This window comes from Mobula hypostoma, chromosome 12 (genome assembly GCF_963921235.1).
Source record: "Mobula hypostoma chromosome 12, sMobHyp1.1, whole genome shotgun sequence".
NCBI classification, from domain to species: domain Eukaryota; kingdom Metazoa; phylum Chordata; class Chondrichthyes; order Myliobatiformes; family Myliobatidae; genus Mobula; species Mobula hypostoma.
Genome location: NC_086108.1, coordinates 60,960,706 through 60,979,695, shown reverse-complemented (window position 1 = coordinate 60,979,695; position 18,990 = coordinate 60,960,706). Strand labels below are relative to the sequence as shown.

The following is an 18,990-nucleotide window of genomic DNA, read 5'->3' as shown; positions in this document are numbered from 1 at the left end:
TGGAACACACTCTGCAAATACAAGTCCTCCTTAGGATTCCTTATATTTGCAAAAAGCAATGAGCACTTTCTGGTTATCATCCAGAATTACGCAAGCAAAAACAAGATAAAAATAAGTGACATTTGAGAGGACAGCTCTTACTTGTGGTAAAGAGTTTGGGAGCAATTTTTGTTTGGAACACTTTTGATTGACGGGTGAGGGAGGAGGAGCGACTGCGAGTTCAGGGTGCCGGGAAACTAAGATTGCGCAATGCCTCAACGCAGGTGCGCCGGCTTCTCGACAGTCGCGTCTTATGGATGCTATGATGGTAAGATTTCAACTTAAATTGCAGCTTGCGATCATTCCTCTCCTCCTACTTCTGGCAGCAGAGTGTCTCTCCACGGCTCCCGTTTGCCACACTGAGCCTGCGCCGTCCACTCCGGGAAACTTTCGTCCTTGGCAGGTGGTTATAGTTTTTTTCGCGGAGATACAGGACGGCACCTGATTAAAAGGGCTACTTTGGTTTCACCACGTAACGCGTACTTATAGTTATTTACCTGATTACTGACTGTTCTCAGGGTTAAAGCAGTAAAAAGGCGTTAGATCAATCTTGTTCGGGTAGTTTGGAAAACGACTTTCCGATATTTCATCTTAAGAATCCGTATAATTCATGGAATGGGTGGTTGGGTAATTTTATGCCAATATGACATACTTTTGCGGTTTACCTTTACGTCAATAGGGTTTAACTAAAATGACAAATACAACTGCTCGGAATTTTTTTGGAGTCAACAGGATGATAAATGGCAGATACAATTATTTTAACAGCTACCTACTGGAAATGTAAATCTACAATTCCTGACGAAGTGATTACTGCGTTTTTGTGTATAAATGTTATTGCTGCAATAGAGCTTGCGGTGTAATTGATTGGAAATGGGGAATTTTTAGTGAGGAATAGAACTAAACTTTCTGGTTAAGTTACTTGGTTATGACTGCAGTCAGCTGGTTAAGAGTGGGTTTAAGAAAGTCCTGCTTTAACTGAACAAATGAGAAACATTAGACTGCGTATATTCAACAGTGTACCGTTTTCTGAAATAATACAATGATTGACGATATTCCATCTAATCGCTACAAAACTTCCTTTTTTAACTCAACTGCTACCAGTCATCATTTATAAAATTTAATTTGCTGAAGTATTGACCTTACATTCATGAGAAAGATTTTGCTCTTTTTTTTCATTTACTTTTGCATCTTCTGGGGCGGCACTGTAGTGTGGTGGTTAGCACAATGCTTTACAGTGTTCAATTCCCACCGCTGTGTGTGAGGAGTTCGGGCATTCTCCCTGTGACCTCATGGATTTCCTCTGGGTCCTCCGGTTTACTCCCGAAGTCCAAAGACGTGCCGGTTGGGAGGTTAGTTAATCACTGTAAATTGTCCCGTGGCTAGGCTAGGGTTAAATCAGGTGTTGCTAGGCTAGCGTGGGTCGAAGGGCCGGAAGGGTCTGTTCTGTGCTGTATCTTAATAAATTTAAAAATAATTTAAAAAAATTAAAATTGTAGCGCGCTTTGTGATAGTTCTGCATCAATGACTTAAGTCGTAATTTTAAGCAGATCTCAATATAAACACAACTTTCAATTAAAGTAATTGTGTTTATCTATTCAAAGCAAAACTGAAATTTATTGTCAAGAATTCTTTTCAAGGGATTGCTTTAATAACTGGTTAACTGCATGTGACTTGCTATCTTTCCTGTAAATCTACTTTACCAGGACGTCTGTAGTAATAAAATCGAAAATGAAGTTAATAGAGCTGGGAATGAAATCTCCATTAGCGGGATTCAACCATATCTTTATGGTAATCAGCAACAATGCAGAAATTTACCTGTGGATTTTTACTTGTAATTTCATTTATGTAAATGAAAACCAAATCCACTTTACTTTGCAAGTGCATTAAACGAAAATTAACTTCATTTTTTAAACTGCTATTAGAATTGTAGTTAACCAAGGCTACCATCTGTGTATTTGCTTCTGAGAATACAGTTCTAGTATCTTTATTGAATCTGTGTGAAGAAATTAAGTAAATTGACAGATTAAATAATTCTAGAATCTGGGGTAAAATTACATATACCAGTTTAGAGAACTCAGCAAATCAGGAAGCATTTATGGATGGGAAAATAAACATTTGACATTTTTGGGCTGAGACCCTGCATCAGGACTACTGCTCCTTTCCTTCTACCACTACCTCCCACCCATCCTTGGTTTCTCAGGCTTCCATCTATGCCCTGTTACTTCCATGGGACCCCCTCCCACTCCATTTTCTCTGAATAGCCCAACCTTCTCTGTCCTCTGACTGGTCCAATCCTCTACCCTACGTTGACCCCAGCTCCATCTCCTGCTGTGTCTTCACCATCCCCTCGGAGGCAGAATGTTCAGTCCTCAACAAGACCAAAAGACCATAAAACATAGGAGCAGAATCTGGCCATTTGGCCCATTGAGTCTGCTCCACCATTTCATCGTGGCTGATCTATTTTTACTTACCCTCAAAGTCCTGCCTTCTCCCATATCCCTTTGTGCCTTGACCAATCAAGAATCTATCAACCTCTGCCTTAAATGTACATACAGACTTGGCCTCTACAGCTTCTGTGGCACAGAATTCCACAGGTTCATCACTATCTGGCGAAATAAATTCCTAATCTCCATTATGAAAGGACGCTGCTCTATTCTGAGGCTGTGTCCTCTGGTCTTAAACTCTCCCACCATAGGAAACATTCTGTCCTCATCCACTCTATCAGGGCCTTTCACCATTTGATAGATTTCAATGACGTCACCCCTCATTATTCTGAATTCCAATGAGTGCAGGCCCAGAGCCATTAAATCCTCTTCATATGACAAGCCATTCAATCCTGGAATCATTTTTGTGAACATCCTTTGAACCCTCTCCAGTTTCAACACATTCTTTCTAAGATAAGGAGGCCAAAACTGCTCACAATACTCCATGAGGCCTCACCAGTGCTTTATAAAGCCTCAACATTACATACTTGCTTTTATATTCTAGTCCTCTTGAAAAGAATGCTAACATTCCATTTGCCTTCCTCACCACAGACTCAACCTGCAAATCAAGCTTTGGGGAACCCCCTTTGTGCCTCAGTATTTTGTATTTTCTCTCCATTTAGAAAATAGTCAACCCTTTCATTTCTTCTATCAAAGTGCATGATCATACACTTCCTGATGCTGTATTCCATCTGCCACTTCTTTACCCATTTTCCTAATCTATCTGTCCTCCTGTACCCTCTCGACTTCCTCAAAACTACTTGCCCCTCCACCTATTTTCGTATCATCTGAAAATTTTGCAACAAAGCCATCAATTCCATCATCCAAATCTTAACATAAAAATAATATAACGTAAAAATCATGGCATAAAAAGAATTGGTCCCAACACAGACCCGAGTGGAACACCACTAGTCACCAGCAGCCAGCCAGAAAAGACTCCCTTTATTCCTACTCTTTGCCTCCTGCCAGTCAGCCACTGCTTTATCGATGCTAGAATCTTCCCTGTAATACCATGGGCTCGTAGCTTATTAAGCAGCCTCATGTGTGGTATCTTGTCAAAGGCCTTCTGAAAATCCAAGTGCACAACATCAACTGAATCTCCTTTCTCTATCCTGCTTGTTATTTCTTCAAAGAATTCCAACAGATTTGTCAGGCAAGATTTTCCCTTGAGGAAACCATACTGACTATGGCCTATTTTATCATGCGCCTCCAAGTTCCCTGAGACTTCATCCTTAATAATCGTCTCCAACACCTTCCCAACCTCTGAGGAGAGACTAACTGGCCTATAATTTCCTTTCTACCTTTCTCCCTTATTGAAGAGTGGAGTGACATTGCAATTTTCTGGTCTTCCAGATCCACTCCAGAATCTAGTGACTCATGAAATATCATTACTAATATCTCCACGATCTCTTCAGCCACCTCTTTCAGAACCCTGGGGTGTACACTATCTGGTCCATGTGACATTTACCTTCAGACCTTTCAGTTTCCCAAGAACCTGCTCCCTAGTAATGGTAACTTCACACGCTTCATGACCCCTGATACCTGGAACTTCTACCATACTGTTAGTGTCTTCCACAGTGAAGACTGATGGAAAATCCTTATTCAGTTCTTCCACCATTTTGTTGCCTTTCATTACTACCTCTCCAGCATCATTTTCCAGCACTCTGATGTCCACTCTCTCCTCTCTTTTGCACTTTATGTATCTGAAAGAACTTCGGTGTTCTCTGTAATATTATTGGCTAGCTTATTTTCGTATTCCATCTTTACCACCTTAATGACTTTTAGTTTCCTTCTGTCGGTATTTGAAAGCTGCCCAATCCTCTAACTTCCCACCAATTTTTGCTCTGTTATATGACCTCTCTTTGGCTTTTATGTTCGCTTTGACTTCTCTTGTTAACCACAGTTCTGTCATCTTTCCTTTAGAATACTTCTTCCTCCCTGGGATGTATATATCCCAAACAAGAATGTTACCCTTTATCTCCCTGTACCCACACCTTAATGAGCTTGGGGCCTGCCATGACACCAAGCTCTTGTTCCATTGTCTGTCTCTGAGCCGACTTCTTTGGTAAGGCTTCCCCCAACCCCTACTGATCGCCCCTTTAACTCCCCTCTTCTTGAGAAGCATCTGGACTTCTGTGTGCTCTGGTTCTTCTCATCTCGTAACTGCTATCGAGATCTCAGCCGTTTCAACTTCAGTCCCATCTTCTTTTCCCACATTCCCACATCGCCTCCTCAGAACACACTGCCCCTATCTCTGTGCACCAATCCCAACCTCACATCGAAACTGCAGTCAAAGCTGGTGCTGTTGTAGTCTGGCTGACTGACCTCTACCTTGCTGAGGCTAGATGGTAGCTTTCGGACCTTTCTTCTTACTTGTCCCTTGCATAGGACTCCTCTAAGGAACACTAGATCATTGTCGTCCGCATCATACCAACCTCATTGGAGATTTCAATCCACTGCCACCAACCTTGTAATTCCCAAACACTACACTGCTCTTTTCTACCTCCTACCTAAGATCACAAACCTGACTGTCCCAGTAGGACTATTGTTTTTGCCTGCTCTTGCCCCACTATATTTGTCTCCACATGCCTCAACATTTTATCCCCTTGGTTCAGTCCCTTCCTCCCTATATCCATGACACTTCACATGCTCTTCATCATCTTGATCACTTTCAATCCCCTATCCTAGATTGCCTTATTTTCACTATGGGCATCCAGTCCCTATACATGTCCATCACCCATCATGAAGGCTATGAAGCTCTCGGCTTCTTTCTGACGACAGGCCTAACTAGTTCCCCTCCACCACCACCCTATCCCCTCTGGCAGAACTAGTTCTTGCGCTAAACAATTTTCTTTTGACTCCCCCCACTTTCTCAAAGCTCAAGGTGCAGCACTCGCGTGGGCACCACCTTTGCTTGACTTTTTGTCGGCAACGTGAAACAGTCCATGTTCCAAGCCTTCATAGGTAATGCTTCCCAGATTTTCCCCCTCTATTTTGATGACCACATTGATGCTCTTCCTAGATCTATATTGAGCTAGTCAATTTAAGCCACTTTGCCTCCAACTTCCAACGTGCCCTCAAATTTATTTGATCCATCTCTGACAGTTCTCACCCCTTTTCCCAATCTCACTGTTTCCATCTCTGGAGACAAAGTATCCACAAACCTACTGACTCTCACAGCTCTTTTGACTATACCTCTACCCACATTGTCACGTGTAAAAATGGTATTCCCTTTTCTCAGTTCTTGCATCTTGGCTGCATCTGTTCTAAGGATTGGGGTTTCCATTTTAGAACATCTGAGATGTTCTCCTTTTATTTTCAAAGAACAGGGTTTCCCTTCTGCCACCATTCATACTTTGCTGACCCCCATCCCCAACATTTCCTGTACATCTACCGTCACTCCATTCTCACAGGATAGGGTTTCCCTTGTCCTTATCTACCACCCTACGAGCCACATCATTCTCTGCAACTGCCACCATCTCCAACAAGATCCTACCACTAAACACATCTTTACCTCCACCTCCCCTTTCCGATTTCCACTGGGATCCTTCTCTACGTGATTCCCTTGTCACACTTTCAGGGATAACTGCGGAGAGGGTTAAATGGACAAGTGCCCCTACACCTCCTCGCTTATGAACCATCCAGGCACCAAACAGTTCCTTCAGGTTGGGGAACAATTTGCCTGCTAGTCAATCAGTATCATCTATTGTATTTGATGATACTGGTGCGACCTCCTCTACACTGCTCTACTCTCTATATACACACGACTGTGTGACTAGGTATAGCTCAAATACCATCCATAAATTTGCTGGCCATATGACCATTATTAGTAGAATCTCAGGTGGTGATGAGAGGGCGTACAGGAGTGAGATATGCCAACTAGTGGAGTGATGTTGCAGCAACAACCTGGCACTCAACATCAGTAAGACGAAAGAGCTGATTGTGGTCTTCAGGAAGGGTAAGATGAAGGAACACATACCAATCCTCACAGAGGGATCAGCAGTGGAGAGAGTGAGCAGTTTCATGTTCCTGTGTGTCAAGATTTCTGAGGATCTAACCTGGTCCCAACATATCGATGTAGTTATAAAGAAGGCAAGACTGCGGCTATACTTCATTAGGAATTTGAAGCCGTTTGGCATGTCAACAAATACACTCAAAATCATCTATAGATGTACCTTGGAGAGTATTCTGGCAGGCTGCATCACTGTCTGGTATGGAGGGGCTACTGCACAGGACTGGAAGAAGCTGTAGAGGGTTGTAAATCTAGTCATCTCCATCTTGGGTACTAGCCTACAAAGTACCCAGGATAACTTCAAAGAGCAGTGTCTCAGAAAGGCAGTGTCCATTATTAAGGACCTCCAGCACCCAGGGCGTGTCCTTTTCTCCCTGTTACCATCAAGAAGGAGGTCCAGAAGCCTGAAGGAACACACTCAGTGATTCAGGAACAGCTTCTTCCCCTCTGCCATCCGATTCCTAAATGGACATTGAATCCTTGGACACTACCTCACTTTTTTTAATATGTAATATTTCTGTTTTTTGCATGTTCTTTTAATCTATTCAATGCTGTAGGTTTTCTGTGTTTCTATACGTATACTGTGTTTTTTATTATTTATTTATTTATTTATTTATTTTTCCTCTTCTATATTATGTATTGCATTGAACTGCTGCTGCTAAGTTAACACATTTCACGGTACATGCCGGTAATAATAAACCTGATTCTGATTTTGATCGTTGAGACTCAGCGCAGATTTGGGAGTGGGGGGGTCACTCCATCCACCATGAAAGGCAGGATTTTGCGGTGGCCACTCATTTCAGTTTGACTTCCTATTCCCATTTTGACATTCCTGTCTATAGTCTTCTCTACCTCAAGATGAAGCCAAATGCACATCGTGTTCTCTCTGAGTACCCTCTAACCTGACAACATGAACATTCATTTCTCAAACTTTCAATAATTCCTCCCTCCTCCCCTCCTCCTTGTACTCCTTGTACTCCCCCACCGTGTAGTGGCTCCTGCCTCTTCCTTTCCAGTCCCCAATGAACGGTCTTGGCCCGAAATTTTGACAGTTTATTTCCTCCCAGGGATGTTGCCTGATTGCTGAGTTCCTCCAGCATTTTGTGTGTGTTACTCTATGTTTCTAGCATCTGCAGAATCTCTTGTGCTTGTATATCAATTTAGCATTTTTTTTGTTCTCAGCTAATTTAGCTTCCTGCACACCATTTTCACCCCTCGGTCTGTAGCACAGCCTCCAAGGTAGGAAGCACAGTGACACTGTTGTCCATTGCTTCGCTCAGCTTGATCGCTCCTCCACGACTGTCTCGTGCTGCTTGCATTCCCCTTACTCCTTGTCACTTGTTTTTCTTCTGTTCCAAGAAAACTTCCCTCAGCTTCCTCCTGCTTCTCAGTTCAATGGCCAAGTACAATATCTCTTCCGCTATCCTGATCCTCTGACATATCTATTCTCACAGACCCTGCATTATAATGTGTCGCTCTTATCTTAATAAAACCAGAACAAGCTCCATAAAGTATGAATGATAGTCACACCCTTGGCTATGATTCCAAGTCCCAAGGTTCACCAACTGAACAACATGCCTTGAATAACCTTCATGTCTTTTCCAAGTAATATATCTGGAGGGGTGTCAGTGGATGTTATACAAGATTTGACTTCCAGCTGAACAGTGAGACCTTGGAAATGGTGGACTGAAAGCTTCAATACAGAAGCAGGTTTCAAGGAATGGTTTAGGGACATAGAGAATTCCATGGAATGAAATCCAGAATATCAGTACTGGCCTTTGAAGATAGAGCTGTCATTAATGTATTAAAAGAAACTGAAGACACACAGAGAGCTGATTGGTCTGAGAGGAAGAGTTGTTTGTCTATTCAATACCAAGGGTTTGAAGGTCAGCTTTTTATTACTGGACCCCATAGTAAGAGGCTCTTGCTGCCAGCACAAACAACAAAATATGGCGATGTGGGAGATCTTGCTACAAGCTTTTAGTCAGATATGACATACCTTATTTTACAAACTGAGAAGATAATCGTATTTAAAAATTGCTTATCAGGAATCAATCAACTATCCTTGGTTATTTTCAGATAAAGTTGCATTGGATTGTTAATGGAGGGATCATATTGTAAATTTCCCCGGTGTATGCTCACTTCCTGTTTAAGTAGAACAATGACTTTCCATTTTGACATGGAGCCTTTAATGTACTATAATCTCCAGGGAAGTGTAAACAAGCAAAATTGATGCCAAGCAGGATATTTGGACAAGGAGCAACACAGTATTTCAGTTGACAAAGATTAACAGTATCAGGCAACATGGGCAGAGGAAGTCGGGTTTAGTCGTCAATGCTATAAGGGAACATTTACTCAAGGGTGCATAAAAATCTGTACCTTGTAGGTAAGATGAGCTCTGAGGAAGACTGGAAAGAGAGTGCTGCTACCTCACAACTCCATTGTCCCAACTTCTGTCCTGACCTTTGATGCCATCTGTGTGCATCCTGCACTTTTTGTGTCAAAATAGTTTTCCCCAGGTTCTCTCAATTCCTCACATGTTCCAAAGGTATGGTTGTTTATAACTTAATTGAATGCTGTAAGTTCCATCGAAGTGGATGGTAGGAGAATCAAGTGGAGCTGATAAGCATGCAAAAGGGACTGGGTTACAGCAAAATAACTGTGGAATGAGCTTGCTCAGAGTTGGCAGAGACCCAAGGAGCCAAATGACTTCTTCCTATGTCATAAGGGAATAATTTTAATCAAAAAGGCTGGTTTTAATGAATATCTTACATGTGGAACCATGTGTATTTGGCCTGGGAGAGAATTTTTCAATTAATTAAGACCCCGTGTAACAGATGACACAATTATTGATGTTTCTAAGTGGCAAATGTGCAAAATACCAGGAAAGGATTACAAGTGGTTGTAGATTTCCAAAGCTTGCTGTACTAGAAGGGTTCATGTCATGAGCTGTTCTAGTTTCAATTAGGACTGTAAATGAGGAAGCACAGAGGTAGTTAAGATGTAGACAGTAGTATGTAGATAGTCATACATGGCAGCTTGGAGTGGACTCTTCTGCAAGCAATGAAAAGAAGGAAGAGGCAAGGTGTGTAATATCACAAAGTTAAAGCTGTGATTCCTGCCGATGGTTTGGAAGATAAACTTGGGATTGTTTGGGATGTTTAGATTATTATCAGTCTGATTCCAGTTCAAAAGTTGATTCAGACTGAGCTGGAATTGAGTTATAGAATGAAAGTTATAAAGGGTGTTCAGTCTTCCCAGCATTTAATTGGAGGTAATTTGAAAGGAAATGAATAGTACCCGATGAGAAAGAAAAAAATTAACTATATCACACAATATGGCCAGAGGAAATAAGATTGAGTTGTCAATGGTTTAGCAGATATTTAGTCAAAGGAACATAAAATGTTGGATCTTGTGGATAAAGTGAGCTCAAAGAAGGCCTGCAGGAGATTTGGAACAAATCTACAGAAAGACACTGGTTAAGGACAAGGAGAGGGAGACGCTTTGTGAAATGTTTTTTTTTGATGGGATATAACAGTGTAAGTTCATAGCCATACTTTATTGATTCCGGGGGAAATTGGTTTTTGTTACAGTTGCACTACAAATGATTAAATAATAATAAACCATAAATAATTAAATAGTAATATGTAAATTATGCCAGGAAATAAGTCCAGGACCAGCCTATTGGCTCAGGGTTGAATATATGAATTTGATTTTAGTAGCAAAGTTCACAGTCTCCTGAGACCTGTTGTTGGGCATGAGGAGAGGTGTTAGTCACGAAAAAGATTCCGAAATTCAAAGTAAAATTTATGATCAGAGTACGTACATGTCACCACATATAACCCTGAGGTTCTTTATCTGCTGGCATACTTAACAAATCTATAGAACGAACTGTGCGTTGCAAATATAAATAAATGACAATAAATAATGAGAGCATGAAATAACAAGTTAAAGAGCCCTTAAGTGAGACCATCAGTTCTGGGAACTCCAGGAATAGAATGAGTGTATGTAGTTATCCCATTCGCTAGATGATCACTAGTAGATAGTTTTGGCAGTGTGTCTGAATTTCTCTGAGGCCTTCGCCGCTGTGTACTGCAAAGTTTTATTCCAAATTTCCATCATGTGCGGTCTCAGAAACCCTCTGCAGATTAGGTCAATGATCCCACATCACACGCTTTCTGTGTCCCTGGTGGTTTTTGTCATTATCACAGATTTCCAGCAGCTACAGATATTCTCCCTCACTTACAAACATATCCAGAATGCTATGAGCTTCCAGCGGTTGGTGGATTAATTGGTTGTTGTAAATGACAGGCAAAATATCTAAAAAGGAAAGCTGACTGGATGAAGTAGTTGGTGGGTGGGGGGGGAGGGACGTATGTGATGAAAATTAGTAATGACCACTTTGCGAGAATAGGAAAAAATGGGCTAATGGAGTTGATCTAAGAACAGATATAGTCCTAATGGGCCGAATGGTCTTCCGTGGCATTGAGAAGTATGAAATATGTCGCGGTTTGTTGCCTACTGTTGAAATTTCTCCTGCTCCACTCTAAGGTACTGGTTCCCCCAAGACTGATAGGATGGATTTACTACAAGGACTGCAGTAGTAATCTGCTGAGATATTCCCACGTGTTTTCTTGTCTCCACCTCGTCCTCCACCCCCACCACCGCCGCCAAGCTCTGACAGCTGAACAAGGCCAGGAACGGTGAGCAGACTTGACTGAGTCCGTGAGGCCACTCTCCCTGCAACTGCTCGCTCTCCCATTACAATTTTTTCTGTGATTCTCTCCCACCGACTTTTTTTCCCCCTTCATTTCTGACTTAATGGTCCAGGTTACAAACCGCTATCAGGAATTAAACTGTGTTGTAACCCAAGAAAGATCTGTATTTTATGATCAGCTCTTCCTTCCTCCATTATCCCTCTGCTCTTTGGGCCACGGCTGCTGTTCCCCGAACCCTAATAAACAAACCCCCAACCCTCTGCTTGGCCTGGAACTGTTATTATCGCAGTTGCCGGGAGCGACAAAGCAACTCAACAGGAACAGGACCCTTCACAGAAGAGTTTGCTGGTGCTGCTGGGGAGGTTTAAAACCAGTTTGGCAGAGGGCAGATCCAGAAGGGCACACGTTCATACTGGAAACAGAAGTAGTGCAGGACAGAATGTGTAGGGGAGGGACAGAGTACGCGAGCATTAGAATGCATCAGAAAGTACGGACAGAGTCAGGATAAAAGATAAGATTTTAAAAAGAAGGAACACGAAATGGGAAGGCAGTTTGTGTTCAATTTGGCCAGTGTGAGGATTTTACTGGAGTAAATGAAAATAGAAATGACATGACTAAATTTGTTCATTATATGTGTTTTTGAATGTGTGGTATGTGGTGAATTACCCTTGTAAACCACAGGTGCGGGTAACTGTGGAAACATGATAGAGTGATATCAGAAACTCAGCACTGAGAGAAACTTGGTCCTAAAGTATTCCTGGATAACATTTTTTTTATTCATTTAAAGGATGTGCAAAGGCTTTGCATGCTGAGCCAGAAGTTAATTGTCCAACACTAATTGCTTTAGAGTAGGTGGGGCTGAGCTGTCTTATTGAACCACTGTAAATCCTTGAGGAGTGGGTGTACCCACAATACACTTAGGAAGGAACAGTGTTATATTTCTGAGTCTCGATGGTGAGTGGCTGATAGAGTAATGTTCATGTGGTGGTGTCCCCGTGCTTTTCCAGCTGATTGAGGTTGTGGGTTTAGAAGGTGCTGTCTAAGGAGTCTTGGTGAGTTACTGCAGTGCATCCTGTAGACGGTGCAGACTGCTGCTACTGTGCGTTGTGGTTGGAGTGACTGGTTGTAAATGAGGTGCCTGTCAAGCTGACTACTATATCCTGTGTACTGTTCAGCTTCCTGAATGTTGTTGACGATGCACTCATCCAGGCAACTGGAGTGTATTCCAGCACAGTTCTGACCTGAGCCTTGTAGATGGTGGAGAGGCTTTGGGAAGTTGGGAAGTAAGTTACTCACAAGGATTCGTTACGCTCTGAGCTGCTCCTATGGCCACATTATTTATATATATATATTGATTTATTATTGTCACTTGTATCAAGGGACAGTGAAAAACTTTACTTTGCATGCCATACACACAGACCATTTCATCAATCAGTGCAAGGGAAAACCGATATCATAATGCAGAACGTAGTGTAATCGTTACACAGAATGTTCAGTGCAAGGAAACAGAAAGGGGAAAGGAAATAACAATGTGGATTGTCAGGTCAAGAGTAGATTTTATCAGAAAAGAAATAACTGAATAAACCGTTCACAGGAATGAAAACTTAACCTTAAGAACGGCATTTTCCATAGAAGTGACACTTGACCATACATACTTGGCTTGTATGTTGATAATCCAATACTGAGGAAACAGAGCCATTTATTGATTGTGACAGTAAATGAATATTTGTGTAAAATTTACTTGAAATATTAAAATTTGCATCAACCTTGTGAATTAAGGGTAAAAAGTTAATAACATGCACACATAGAAATGGTACAGTACAAAGTGCACAGGTCACCTCCATCAACACACATCAAAGTTGCTGGTGAACGCAGCAGGCCAGGCAGCATCTCTAGGAAGAGGTACAGTCGACGTTTTGGGCCGAGACCCTTCGTTAGTCCTGACAAAGGTTCTCGGCCCGAAACAATGACTGTACCTCTTCCTAGAGATGCTGCCTGGCCTGCTGCGTTCACCAGCAACTTTGATGTGTGTTGCTTGAAATTCCAGCATCTGCAGGTTTCCTCGTGTTTCCGTTTTTAAGGTCACTTCCATGCCTTCTTTGAATTTCATAGAAAGCTCCCACCTGGGTAGTGAACCTAGATATTAGGAGTTGGTATTTTCAGCCCTGTTACAGTAACAAGGGGAACAGTCACTTAAATACGAGTGGCATTTGATCTCATGAAGAAAATTTTCATCTTGCAAAGATTCACAAAGAATGCACTGCCAGCGATGGTGGTGGAGGTGGATACAATAGGGTCTTTTAAGAGACCCTTAGATAGGTACATGGAGCTTAGAAAAATAGAGGCCTATGCAGTAGGGAAATCCTAGGTAGTTTCTAGAGTAGGTTATATGGTCTGTGATGTGCCTGTAAGAGTCTGTAATGTGCTGTAGATTTCTATGTTCTATGCTCTATAAGAGGTCTGTTCAGTAGCCTTATTATAAGAGCAGTCCTTGTGCCTGCTGGTATGTACTTCCCAATTCAGTTTCTAGTCAATGGTAACCTCCAGGATATTGGTAGCAGAGCATTCAGTGATGGTAATGCAAATGAATATCAGGACGTGCTACTAAACTAGTGATTGAAGGGAGGACATTGAAGAAGCAGCAGAAGATGGTTGGGCCCAGTACCCTGAGGAACACTGCAGAGATGATTTGTGGCTGAGTGGATTGGGCGCCAGATATCTTCCATTGTGCATGGCAGAGAGGTTCTCCCTGATTCCCATAAAATCTTATTTATTTTTATTTTATTCTTATTTAGAGATACAAAGTTCAAAGCATATGTATGTTTCAGTCAAGTCATCAAGTCAATTTTATTGTCACTTAATTATATGCATGTATATAACCATATCATTATTCTAGAAATTGGGCATTTCTTCAACCCAGGGTGTAAAGCACAGTAGTACATATAACACACAGTAACTTATGAAAGTACGGATAAAATCTACATGTAAATAACAAACTAAAGTGCGTTAATTTTAAATATTGGGAAGTACGGAACAGATTAGCTAGTGACACTTTAAATGTGATGCAGCTGGGAGATCAGAAGCCTAATGGCCTGGGGGAGGTGCCTCAACTCCTTGATGTTCTATTCGATCAAACAATGACTTGATGTCAAGGGCAATTACTGTCACTTCATTTTTGGAGTTCAGTTCTTTTATCCATCTTTGCACCAAGCCTGCTGTAAAGCCAGGAGCTGACTGACCTTGTCAGAACCCAAACTAAGCTTTTGTGAGCAAGTTATTGCTAAGCAAGTGCTGTCTGGTAGTTCTGTTGATGATTCTTTCCATCACTTGGCTGGTAATCAAGGGTAAACTGATATATGGTAATTGGCCGTGTTTATTTATCCTGCTTCTTTTTGATGGGTATACCTGGATAATTTTCCACATTGCTGTGTAGATGCCAGTGTTGTGGCTACACTGGAACAGCTTGACCAAGGGCAGGCAAGTTCTGGAGCACGTCCTCAGTCCTCTTACTGGAATGTTGTGTTTTCACAGTCCATGGCCTTTGCTGTATCCTTTGCCTCTGCCCATTCCTTGATGCCACGTAGAGTGAAGTGAATTTGAGTTTATTGTTATATGCACAAATATATGTCTGCACAGGAGCAATGAAAAACTTGGAGCAGCTTTTCAGACACATAGCATATAAGCAATATTCACGAGGAAAACATAAATTAAACAGCTATACACAATTTTAACAAGAAAGAACAATATTACAACCCATAAGGATACTTACAAGGGTACACCTGTAGAAGTTTGTTAAGAGTGTTTGGTGACAAGCTGAACCTACTAGGAAAGTAAGGATGCCAGCATGCTGCTTTTTTTTCTGTTTACGTCTACGTGCTGGGCGCAGGACGGGTCGTCTGCTGTGTTAAAACTCAGGAATTTAAGGCTGCTGACTCTCTTCATTGTTGACTGCCCCAATGTAGACTGGTACATGCTTGCTTTCCTCCCGCTTTGTAAGGTCAGTATTCAGCTGTTTAGTTTTGCTGATGTTTAGCAGAAGGTTGTTATTGTGGTACCACTCAACCAGGTGTCCTATCGTGCTCCAGTAAAGTGACTTACCACCGGCTATGACCCGTACCATGGTAGTGTCATTAGTGAATTTGAAGATTGCACTGGAGTTGTGCTTAGCCACACAGTCCTGTGTGTTTCAGTGTAGAGCTGAGGGCTAAGCACACAGCCTCGAGGTGTACTGATGATCAGTAATGTGGAGATGTTGTTACTAATCTTCATTAACTCATGAGGAAGTCGAGTATCCAGTTGCAGAGGGAGGTTTAGAGGCTCAGATCTTGAAGCCTGACAATAGATTTGGATAGAATGATTGTGTTAAAACCTGGGCCGTAGTCGATAAACGGGGCCTAACCGGCTATATAAATTCCTGTTGTCTTAGCGCAGAGAAAAGTCAGAGAAAATCACTTCTGCTGTTGATCTGTTGTGGCAATAGGCAAATTGAAATAGATCCAAGTAATCCCTGAGACAGGAGTTGATTCATACTATTGCTAACTTCTTAGAGCATTTCATTACGGATCATGCAAGCACTACTGGAATATAGTCATTAAGGCAGGTCGCCATGCTCTTCTTAGACACTCCGGCTGAAGATTCTTGTCAATCCTTTGGCTTTGTCTTTTGCACTGATGTTTTGCTCTACCCCATTGCTGAGAAAGGTCATATTTGTGGAGCCTACTCCTTCACTGGATAGTTTGTTCACAACCATTCATGGCTGGACAATGCAGGATTGCAGATCTTGGATCTGATCTGTTTGTTCTAGTATCACTGAGCTCTGCCTGTTGCATGTTCTTTCTTGTTTGGCATGCAAACAATCTTGTTGAAGCACCTTCAATTACTCCAAAAGACTGAGGTTTAGTAAAATACTGAAAGGCGCTTATTCGCTGTACAATATGACCTCCACAGTGAGTGTCTGCCCCTGGACTGAGGAGGAGGGGCAAGACGAAATCACCTTTATTCAGGAATCTGTGGGAGGAGCCACAGGGGCAGTCAGCAGAGGGGCGTGTCCAGACAGGTAACCCAATTACAACATATATATGGTTTACCACATTCACCCTCCTTTTTTAAAAAAGAGTCCCGCGGGGTGAAGTGACTGACAATATTTACAAGAAGTATATTTACAGGTTAAGTCTATCGGGCGGTCGAGTCCGTCGCTGTGATCTACGTAGCACCAGTGGTGATTGCACCAGCGATGGCGGTTGTACTGGCTCCGGCCTGACTTCAGGTGCCAGCGCGTTAGGCGTCGGTAATCCCTCGTGCGTGTGCGTCGCGCCCGGTGTGGGAGTGTCGTGTGGTGTCTGTATAGGGTTTGGGGTGCACGGTGTCTCGTAGGTACATACATTGGTGGGTACGGGGTCAATAGTCACCACAGAGTGTTCAGGGTAGGGGCTCGGTGCTCCTGCGGGCGCTAGGTCGCGGATGGAGACAGTGTCCTCCCGCCCATCAGGTAAAAGCACGTAGGCATACTGGGGGTTCGCATGAAGTAAGTGAACCCTCTCGACTATCGGGGAGTATTTATTGCTCCTCACATGTTTCTGGAGCAGCACTGGCCCCAGAGACGTCAGCCAAGATGGTAGGGTGGTTCCAGTGGTCGACTTTCTGGGAAAAGAAAAGAGCCGCTCATGAGGGGTGGCATTGGTGTCTGTGCATAACAGGGAGCGGATGGAGTGGAGTGCCTCAGGAAGGACCTCCTGCCAGCGGGAGACCGGCAGTCCCTTTGACCTGAGGGCTAAGAGTGTGGCTTTCCACACTGTGCCATTCTCCTTCTCCACCTGTCCATTCCCCCGGGATTATAGCTCGTGGTCCTACTGGTTGCAATTCCCCTAGCCAGTAGATATTGGCGCAGCTCGTCACTCATAAACGAGGACCCTCTGTCACTGTGGATATAGCATGGGTATCCGAACAGAGTGTAGAGCTTGCGCAGGGCTTTTATAACTGACGTGGTAGTGGTGTCGGGGCAGGGGATGGCGAAGGGGAACCGCGAGTACTCGTCAATTACATTAAGAAAGTACACATTGCGGTCGGTGGAGGGAAGGGGGCCCTTAAAGTCAACACTCAATCGCTCAAAGGGGCGGGTGGCTTTGATGAGTGGTGCCTTTTTGGGTCAGTAGAAGTGCGGTTTGCACTCTGCGCAGACTTGGCAGTCCCTGGTCATCGTCCTGATCTCCTCAAGGGAGTAAGGCAGGTTCCGGGCTTTCACGAAGTGGAAAATCCGGGTAACTCCCGGGTGGCAAAGGTCTACATGTAGGGCATATAGCCGGTCGATCTGCGCGCTGGCGCATGTTCCCCGGGATAGGGCATCGGAGGGCTCGTTGAGCTTCCCAGGCCTGTACATGATGTCATAGTTGTAGGTGGAGAGTTCAATTCTCCACCTCAGAATTTTATCATTTTTGATTTTGCTCCGCTGCTGATTATTAAACATGAATGCGATTGAGCGCTGGTCAGTTAGCAGGGTGAACCTTTTGCCGGCAAGATAGTGCCTCCAGTGCCTAATAGCTTCCACTATGGGCCTCTTTCTCTACCGCAGAGTGCCGAATTTCAGGGCCTTGAAGGGTTCGGGAGAAGAACGCCACTGGTCTTCCTGTCTGGTTGAGGGTGGCAGCCAGCGCAAAGTCGGAGGCGTCACTCTCTACTTGGAAGGGAATGGCCTCATCCACCGCATGCATTGCTGCTTTGGCGTGTCCCCTTTTATGCGGTTGAAGGCCGCGTGGGCCTCGGCAGAGAGGGGGAATGTGGTGGACTTGACCAGGGGGTGGGCCTTGTCTGCATAGTTAGAGACCCATTGGGCGTAATATGAAAAGAAGCCCAGGCACATTTTGAGGGCACTGAGGGTATTGGGAAGAGGGAGTTCCAACAAGGGCCGCATACGGTCGGGGTCAGGGCCAATGACTCCATTCTCCACGACACACCCAAGGATAGCAAGTCGGGTGGTCCCAAATACACACTTGTTATAGGTGAGGTTGAAAGATTTGGCCGCTTGGAGAAATTTTTGGAGGTTGTTGTCGTGATCCTGCCGGTGGTGACCGCAGATGGTGATGTTATCCAGATATGGGAACGTGGCCTTCAGTTGGCACTAGTCCACCATCCGGTCCATTGCCCTCTGGAAGACAGATACACCATTCGTGACACCAAAGGGGACGCGCAGGAATTGATAAAGCCTGCCGTCCGCCTCGAAGGCAGTGTAAGGGCGGTCCTCCCAGCGGATGGGGAGCTGATGGTAGGCGGATTTTAGGTCTATGGTCGAGTATACCTTGTACTGTGCTATCTGATTGACCATATCCGCGATGCGGGGTAGAGGGCACGCTTCGAGCTGCATGACCCTATTGATGGTCTGGCTATAGTCCACGACCATCCTATTCTTCTCCCCGTTCCGAACAACGATCACCTGCGCCCTCCAAGGACTTGTGCTTGTCTCAATGACCCCCTCCCTGAGCAGTCGCTGCACCTCCGACTTAATGAAGGCTCTGTCTCCCGTGCTGTACCTCCTGCTTTTAGTTGCCACAGGTTTACAGTCGGGGGTCAGGTTGGTGAACAGCGGTGGGGGAGGGATCCTGAGGGTGGAGAGGCCGCAAGTGGTGTCGGTAGTGTGGCAGTTGGCATGGTGTTGGGTGGGATGCGCAGGTCGGTGTGTGTGTGTGGTCAGTAGCAGGGTACGAGACATATCTCTACAAAACTGGGGATTTATGACAGTAATTGG

The 18,990-nt window shown here is 43.7% G+C and overlaps 1 protein-coding gene across 6 annotated transcripts in view; it reads left to right on the top strand.

Moving 5' to 3' along the window:
• The first annotated feature begins 219 nt into the window (after positions 1 to 219).
• The window catches only part of LOC134354854 (FYN-binding protein 2), a 90,772-nt gene continuing 72,001 nt past the window's right edge, over positions 220 to 18,990 (top strand). For all 6 annotated transcript variants that reach the window (XR_010019903.1, XM_063064247.1, XM_063064245.1 and 3 more), the window contains exon 1: positions 220 to 307. Coding sequence is in view for 5 of the 6 variants with exons in the window: in XM_063064247.1 (XP_062920317.1) it covers positions 293 to 307 (15 nt within the window). In the remaining variant the exon portion in view is untranslated. The remainder of the gene's footprint in view (positions 308 to 18,990) is intronic.